At 37.9% G+C, this 9,135-nt stretch overlaps 1 protein-coding gene across 1 annotated transcript in view; it reads left to right on the plus strand.

Moving 5' to 3' along the window:
• LOC121026761 (adseverin) overlaps positions 1 to 8,929 on the plus strand; it is an 82,792-nt gene extending 73,863 nt beyond the window's left edge. Inside the window, exons 12-16 of the mRNA XM_040469535.1 lie at positions 633 to 810; positions 1,068 to 1,189; positions 5,363 to 5,440; positions 7,411 to 7,471; positions 8,106 to 8,929. Of these exons, the coding sequence (XP_040325469.1) occupies positions 633 to 810; positions 1,068 to 1,189; positions 5,363 to 5,440; positions 7,411 to 7,471; positions 8,106 to 8,233 (567 nt within the window). The 3' untranslated portion in view covers positions 8,234 to 8,929. The remainder of the gene's footprint in view (positions 1 to 632; positions 811 to 1,067; positions 1,190 to 5,362; positions 5,441 to 7,410; positions 7,472 to 8,105) is intronic.
• Positions 8,930 to 9,135: the final 206 nt, after the last annotated feature.

Raw genomic sequence — 9,135 nt, forward strand, 5'->3', positions numbered from 1 at the left:
GAAAGAAAAACTGAACATCTTTTGCTTTATGTGTGTCATTTGTGTACATTACACCCACTTTCCAACCATCATTTATAGCCTATACTTGTTCTTATGATTTCTTTGAATATCATTTTTGTTACTTATCACTTACATTTGGGTAATTTTATTTGTAGAGCCCTGTGCTTGTCTGGGGGCAGATAAGCATTCTAAAGTGACACAGAGAAAAGTGCTACTAATGTTTCTTTTTTTAAGAAAGTGTTTATTTATTTTGAAGCAGACAGAGAGCTCTAGCGGGAGAGGGGGAAAGAGAAAGGGAGAGAGACAGAGAGACAGAGAGAGAGAGAGAGAGAGAGAGAGAGAGAGAGAGAATCCCAGGCAGGCTCTTCACTGTCAGCACAGAGCCCAACATGGGGCTTGATCTCACAAACCGTGAGATCATGACCTGAGTGGAAACCAAAAATGGGACACTTAAGCGACTAAGCCACCCAGCTGCCCCCAATGTTTCTAATACCGTAGTGGTGTCCTAGTGCCACCCTGGGATCATGACAAAAGGCAAAGGATGGTTTGTCCCTGTCACAGCTTCTCAGGCATGTTTATTGAGGGAACAGCAATGAATTTGAATCACTGTGTTATTTTTCTTTATACTCTAGGTGGATGTTGATGCACATTCCTTGAATTCCAATGATGTTTTTGTCTTGAAACTGCGGCAAAACAATGGCTACATCTGGATAGGAAGAGGTGCTAGCCAGGAGGAGGAGAAAGGAGCAGAGTATGTAGTGAGTGTCCTCAAATGCAGAACCACAAGGATTCGGGAAGGCAGGGAACCAGGTGTGTACTGTGGGGAGAAGGACAGCAGCCAACATTTCTATTTGGTATCATTGCTAATTATGTATTTATTTATTTTGATAAATAGGGCCTTTGTAATAGTTACAGGGCATTAAAAATCCTTTCATTAGTTGCAAAAGTGGGTGATGGTACCTGTCATATTTAAGTAATTTCTTAACATTAAAGTCAAGGTTAATGTAAAGCAATACCAACTCCATGCTCCTGGAAAAGCATTCAATAACTCGTTGTATTTTTCACAGAGGAGTTTTGGAATTCCCTTGGAGGGAAAAAAGGCTACCAGACTTCTCCACTGCTAGAAACCCAGGCAGAAGACCATCCGCCTCGGCTTTATGGCTGCTCTAACAAAACTGGAAGATTCATTGTGAGTGTCTTGCAGAACATGGGAGTAGAACTGAACGACCTTGGGAGAGGCATTCTGGTGTGGCTCTGACACTTTTTAGCCATGTTAGTGCTCTGATTCTCAGTTTTAGCTTGCTTGTCTGCAAACAGGTGATAATCTTAGCTCTATGTGGGGTCGCTTTAAGAGTCAATGAGTCAGTGATGTGGGGCATTGGGGTGGCTTAGTTGGCTAAGCCTCGGACTCTTGATTTCGGCTCAGGTCACGATCTCATGGTTTGTGAGAAAGAGCCCCATGTCGGGCTCTGCGCTGATAGTGCAGACCCTGCATGGAATTCTCACTCTCCCTCTCTGTCTCTGTCTGTCTCTCTCTCTGTCCCTACCCCATGTGCATGCATGCACACACACTCTCTCTCAAAATTATTAAATAAACATTCTTAAAAAAAAGAGTCAATGATGTAATGGATGTGAAAGCATAGGAATACTGTAAAGTACTATATAAATCAAACTGCTCATAAAAATATCAGCTGCTTTGCACCTGTGTCAACATGAGGTTGTTGTGATACGAATATGCATATGGTTGGATTTACTAATTTAATAATTTGACACTTTCTGTGGGAAACCATAGTGGTTTGTGATCAGACTATGTCAGTTTTGCACTTCAATTTCCCAGGGATTAAAAGTTTCACCACATTGACTGAATAAAAATATTATGGAAATATTATGATCATTGAGCAGAATCAGAGAAAGCTATACATGCACCTGCAAATTAACTGAAATCAGCAAAAACGTTTTATTTCATTCACAGGCTTTAAGTTCCAGATGTTTCAAAGTAAAAGTATTTGTGTACAAGACTGATTTTATACTGGGCTCCAAAATATCTTAGAGTGCAGCCCCTCATCTCATTTTAACCATAAAAATTTGGTTTTCTCTGTTTGACATGTGAGGGCTTTGTGTAAATTTTTTATTTAAAGGACAAACTTCTTTCCTATATAAAATTTGATCTCAAGGTTTGGTCACCATGTCCTGGTGAATACAAGCTTTGTTTTTCAATACACACACACACACACACACACACACACACATGAAAATTGCCTAAGTCTTTTCCCAGGTACATTGCTTGCTAGAAATAAAATGTTTTGGGGCGCCTGGGTGGCTCAGTTGGTTAAGTGTCTGACTTATCCTCCAGTCATATCTCACAGTTCACGAATTCGAGCCCCACATCAGGCTCTGTGCTGACAAGTCAGAACCTAGAGCCTGCTTCGGATTCTGTTTCCCACTCTCTGCCCCTCCCCCTCTTGTTCTCTCTCTCTCTCTCTCTCTCTCTCTCTCTCTCTGTCTGTCTCTTTCTCAAAAATAAATAGACATTAAAAAAATTATTGAAACAGTGCTTTGAAGAAGAAACTGCTCATGTTCACTTGAAACAGTGAAGTGATTTGACCTAAATATTAAAGGTTTAGGGCACCTGGGTGGCGCAGTCGGTTAAGCGTCCGACTTCAGCCAGGTCACGATCTCGCGGTCCGTGAGTTCGAGCCCCGCGCCGGGCTCTGCGCTGATGGCTCAGAGCCTGGAGCCTGTTTCCGATTCTGTGTCTCCCTCTCTCTCTGCCCCTCCCCCGTTCATGCTCTGTCTCTCTCTGTCCCAAAAATAAATAAACGTTGAAAAAAAAATTAAAAAAAAAAATAAAGGTTTAAATTAAAAATTAGAGTTTTGATAAATATTTGGCTGTTGGGCACCATAGTTGCTCACCTACTTTCTAGGAAATCCCTGTATTTTAGAAACTTGTTAGAAAAAAATCTATTTTACTCTTTTGACTGTTAATTTTATGTGGCATTCAACTAACTTCTTATTCAACTAATGCTTCTATAATTTCTTAGTATGGTTTGCTCACATTGCTAAAATTAAATGAAGATATATTTTACAAAAATAATATGGAGGCTTTGTTCTCAGTCAGACTTGAAAAAATCTGTTAGTTTTTGTGGGTTTTTTTTTTTTGTCATGAACATATTTAAAGGAAATATACTTTTTCTCTACACCTACTCATTTTCTTGTTTGATTTTTGGAACTCTGGCTGTTCTCTTCACAATTTAAGGAAAAGTAGTGTCACTAGCAAGTTTTTGATCTTATCATCACAAGCTGAAAGCTGGCTTTAGACTAGATTTGCATAAAATAGCAGAGCATGTTGCTTAAAAGCACAAGTTTTAGAACCAGTCTGCAGGTACAGTATCACTTACTTACTGGCTGTGTGACCTTAGGCTGGTTATTTACCTTCTCTGTGCTGTAGTTTTCTCATCTATAAAATGGGGATAATCCTAGTATCTACTACATAGTGTTGTTGTGAATATTAAATCAGTTCTTGCATATAAAGGATGAGAATAGTGCCTGACATGGAGTAAATGATATTTTAGGTTTTTGCTTTTATAAATCATTATGTGATTGGTAAAAATTCTGTAAGAACAATATAAACTAACTTTTTGCTTTTGGTAAATAGCTTTTGTTTCTTTGTTTTTTATATGACAGTCTCAGAATCTCATCAGATTACGACAAATGTGTATTCTGCTCAGAGGGCTCCAGGTTGCCTGGGGCCAGCTTTACTTAGGCTGGACCCAGCTGGGAGATTCTCCTTTGGGCTGTGGTTCCATTGATGCCTGTTTTTCCCATGACTCAGCCCAGGAGTACAAGAGGGCCCTTGATGAGTCAAATTTACTAATTGACTTGGCCAAAGACAAGGTTACCTCCACTTACTGGACTGTACCACAAAGTCACACAGCAGAGGGACTAGAGTCCAATCTACCACACCTTCCTAAATATCAGGAGAGTTCTTTATCCAGAATCCTTTAAACTTTGTCAACTTCAGATTAATACCTGCCCACTGGTAGTGGGTGCGTTAAACTAACCCTCCCGAGTATCCTTTGATGTTAACTATAGAGAACAGATTTTTAACACATTTAAAATAATAATAATAAAACTTTGCTTACAGAATATTATGTTGTATCATCTTGTCAAAAATTGTCAACTTGAAAAATGACCAGACCTACTGATCTTATTAAAATAATCTTGGCCTACAATATAAAAGACAGCTTAATACTTAGACCATAAACTCAAATACCTTTAGGGACTACAAAGGTGACAGAAATCTGTGAAGCAGCTTGTCACAAGGACTGTCATAGAGCTTGTCATAGAGCTGTGGTCAGACTGTTTGTAGCCTACCTAGGACATTCAGGTGCAGTGCATTAAGTACTGTGCTTCCCAGACAAGATTCCATCAGTTTGTGATATATGAGTAAACAGATAAACAATTTTTTAAATCTTTATTACCCACATCACATCATGCCAGTCAGAGTGGCTAAAATGAACAAATCAGGAGACTATAGATGCTGGAGAGGATGTGGAGAAACGGGGAACCCTCTTGCACTGTTGGTGGGAATGCAAACTAGTGCAGCCACTCTGGAAAACAGTGTGGAGGTTCCTCAAAAAATTAAAAATAGATCTACCCTATGACCCACCAATAGCACTGCTAGGAATTTACCCAAGGGATACAGGAGTGCTGATGCATAGGGGCACTTGCACCCCAATGTTTATAGCAGCACTCTCAACAATAGCCAAATTATGGAAAGAGCCTAAATGTCCATCAACTGATGAATGGATAAAGAATTTTGGTTTATATACACAATGGAATAGTACGTGGCCATGAGAAAGAATGAAATATGGCCTTTTGTGGCAGTGTGGATGGAACTGGAGAGTGTTATGGTAAGTGAAATAAGTCATGCAGAAAAAACAGATACCATATGTTTTCACTCTTATGTGGATCCTGAGAAACTTAACAGAAGACCATGGGGGAGGAGAAGGGGGAAAAAAGTTAAAGAGGGAGGGAGGCAAACCGTAAGAGACTCTTAAAAACTGAAAATAAACTGAGGTTGATGGGGGGTGGAGGGAGGGGAAGGTGGGTGATGGGCATTGAGGAGGGCACCTGTTGGGATGAGCACTGGGTGTTGTATAGAAACCAATTTGACAATAAATTTCATATTAAAAAATAAAAATTAAAAAAATAATCTTTATTACCCCAAAAAACAAAAAAAAAAATAACTAGCAAACTTTATTTTTGTGGTGCTCTAAAAGAATACAATACATTCATATCCTATATATTAGAAAAATTACTGCTCTACTGTTGGATCATAAAGCTTCTTCATACATTTCAGATTGAAGAAGTTCCAGGAGAGTTTACCCAGGATGATTTGGCAGAAGATGATGTCATGTTACTGGATGCTTGGGAACAGGTAAAACTATATTTGATGGTAAGAAGAGAGTGTGCTTATAGCTGGGAACTCACAAAACCAGCTTTGAAAAATGGCAAGTCTAGTAATAAATGGACCTATGGATTTAGGCTGTGTTTGAAAAAGATCCAACACAGTCTGGCAAAAGGTAAAACTGGTACTTGTAGCAAATTTATTTCCTAATGTGGAAATAATTCGATGGCTACCATCTGTGGCTGTATAGTTTTAGGAAAAGAAAAAAAAAACCCACTACTATTTTTCATTTCACTCCTAACTTATTCATGCATTCATCTCTTCATTTAACTAATAAATGCATTAGTGGGTACAATGCCTTGGAGGTGCAATGCCAAGAGGAAGACTGAGAGATTCAGAAGTTTTCTTGAAATCTGACATGAAGTCATAGGGGACCTTTCCCCTGGGGAAGAAACAGATGCAGGATAGTTGTGAATCTACACAGTAAAATACATTATTGTTATATATATCTTTATTTGGGAGACAACGAATGGGGATTTGGCATGCCATATCTGAGAGTTGGGTTTTGTGGGATTTTTTTTTAAACCTTTATGTAAACTGATTAAATAGTGAAAGGGAAAAATAAATATATTAGGAATTAAAGTGTATACAGCAATTATGAAACCCGCATCTGAATTAGGCCTAGTCTTAGAATGAACCCCTGCTAATTGTTACATTCAGATCTGTTCTTAATTGCCAAAGCCATTTGTTTATTTTACACCTTAGCTTCTTGGTCTAGAAATAATCATATTTGAATTTGGCACCTAACTACAGATTCTCCCCAGGTGAATGGATCACTTATTTATAGATATGAAATTTATTTTTTTTAATTTTTTTGTTAATGTGTATTTAGTTTTGAGAGACAGAGACAGAGCATGAGAGGGGGAGGGACAGAGAGGGAGAGGGAGACACAGAATCTGAAGTAGGCTCCAGGCTTTGAGCTGTCAGCACAGAGCCCGACACGGGGCTTGCACTCACAAACTGCGAGATTGTGACCTGAGCCAAATTTGGACGTTTAACCGACTGAACCACCCGGGTTGCTCTAGATACGACATTTAAAACCGCATGTCAAAACACCTTTGTGTATTAAGAATTAAAATGAGAATGACATTTCCTTATTCAGAAGAATTTAATTCTCTCCATTTGTAGTCAATTCTATAGTCATGGATACTTTAGAATATTTCCCTTACTACATTTTATTTTTTTAATCACCTTTTTCATTTATATTACCATGATGTCATGGTTTGTTCTGTGCCCTGCAAGCAAATGTTTCAGTACTTTCAGTATGAATTAGAATACAACCAAAACTAATTTGACCAACATTTCTCTGCCAACAAGTTATTCTAAAGTGATTTAAGTATAAGGTAATTCAAGAGAATGCTTTAGCACTGAAGTTCCCAACCTACACATTCGACAAGAAGAATATGTACGGAATATATAATTACATCAGTTAAAAAAAAAAACCCTCAGTATTTAAATACTAAACATTATAGCACTTTTACCAAAGTGTTACAGGATACGGTTTTATAGGTGAAAACTATAGGCTTAAGTCAACTATTCCTAAAGGGAGTCTGAAGTCCCCACAAACAAACTAAGCCTGGTCCTCCCCGGATAATACTAAAATGGAGATAATGGCTGCCTTACATTCTCCAGGAGTGGGTACAGAGATGGCCAATATGTTGTTTTGAGAAGGTATATAAACTAGAAAATACTATGTAAACACGGAATATCAGGATGTGAAATCTGGAGTCAAACTGGCTGGCTCTCCATTTAGGTGTCTCCTAATACGGAAAACACTGGGAAAGTGGTGTAACTTCTCTTCACCTCCTTGTCCACATCCTTAACTCCAGGGCTTGTGGTGAAGAGTATAAATGAATGGTGTGTGAGAAGCACTTTCCTGAGGGCTTGCGCCGAATGAGTACTCCCCAAACACTACATATGATTATTGTTCCGTCTTTCAGATTTTTATTTGGGTTGGCAAAGATGCCAATGAAGTCGAGAGAACAGAATCTCTGAAGTCTGGTAAGTGAGATCCCATGGAGGCTGTTACCCCGAATGATTATGACTAAGTCCCTGACTGCTCTTCTCAGCACAGTTTTCAAAACTACACATTCAAACGGAGGAGACTCTAATAAGCTTTCACTTTCACAACTAAAGAGTAATGGAAATTTTTTAAACTGAAGAATTTCAGAATGAGAAAAATAGGTTTTGTTACCTAATGTAGAATATGGTTACATCAATTTGTGCTGAAAAATTTAAATTCACTGAAATAATATTTTATTATTATTATTTAAATTCACCGAACTACTATTGAAACCTCTATAACTGTGATAACCTAGATCTTTTAAAATTCCTTTTGAGTAATGCTGTTCTTTCAGGCACAGCTGCTGTTTATTATTGAAAAGTATAAGAATAATTATGCCGTAAGGATTACTCTTTAAAGTTTGGTTTATTTTTAGACAGTCATGAGACGCTCATGTGCAATCCATAGCAGTTGAGAGAAATCAATAAGGAATTGTTCATGTGGAACAGTATCTGGCTACTTTGGGGCAATGAACATTTGATCCATTACTTTAATTGGAAGACTTTTCATTCCGTCGTTATTTTAGGTTAATCAAAACTAACCGAACGTGTATGTCTCTGCATTTCTTTATAGCCAAAATGTACCTTGAGACAGACCCTTCTGGAAGAGACAAGAGGACACCAATTGTCATCGTAAAACAGGGCCATGAACCACCCACATTCACGGGCTGGTTCCTGGGCTGGGATTCCCACCGGTGGTAAACTGGTTTTTGTAGGAGAAACCAAACAAATATTATGGCGCAACTGTCCCATTGCTGTTTTGGGGGAAGGAAGGTTTTTGTTGTTTGTTGGACTTTAGAAAGTTAACTTCAGCCGTATGGCTATTGTTTTTGTGCCTCATATTGGTTTGAAATTCTTGTTAACTAGAATTTTCTTATGTTAGTCTTTTAAAATAACCTAAAGTAAATTTTTGTTATGGACCAAGAGTAGCTCTGCTGGAAACTGGGATTTATATCTTTTTATATGAAATCTGTGCATAATCTAGGGGAGTTTATCAGGGAATTTTATAAATCAGGAGCCATTAGCCAAACTTTTTCTTTAATATGCCAGAGAAGTAAGCCGTAATGCCTTTGAGGCTGTTCTCCTATGTGTTGTGTTCAAAAGGATAGTATATTTGTGGTGAGGTTGATGCTAAGGGGGGGATTAAAAGTTTGTTGTTATTTTGCTTCTTCAGCCAATATGACTCTGACACCATTAACTCCCAAGTGTCATTTCCTAAGAGTAACTTTACCATGTTTGCCTTTTTAAAAAACTTTGAAATCACAGCTTTTGCATGACTAAATAGTCTACCTAGATATACTTATTTGACAGTGCTTGTTTAATACCACAAAGGCTATGTACAAAAAAATTCATTCATGCTGTCTTTCATCATTAAAATAACCTCTTTTTGAAAGGGTTTTTTGTTGTGACATTTTATGCAAATATGACATGTAAATTAATTACACAATTAGTTTTAAGGTTAAATACTTTTATTCACAAATAAATACAAATTAATCTTTCTCTTAAAAAATTTTTTTAATGTTTATTTATTTTTGAGAGAGAGAGAGAGAGACAAAGCAGGGAGGGGCAGAGAGAGAGCGGGACACAGAATCCAAAGCAGGCTC

Source organism: Herpailurus yagouaroundi, unplaced genomic scaffold (genome assembly GCF_014898765.1).
Source record: "Herpailurus yagouaroundi ecotype Mexico unplaced genomic scaffold, PumYag 162435, whole genome shotgun sequence".
NCBI lineage: Eukaryota > Metazoa > Chordata > Mammalia > Carnivora > Felidae > Herpailurus > Herpailurus yagouaroundi.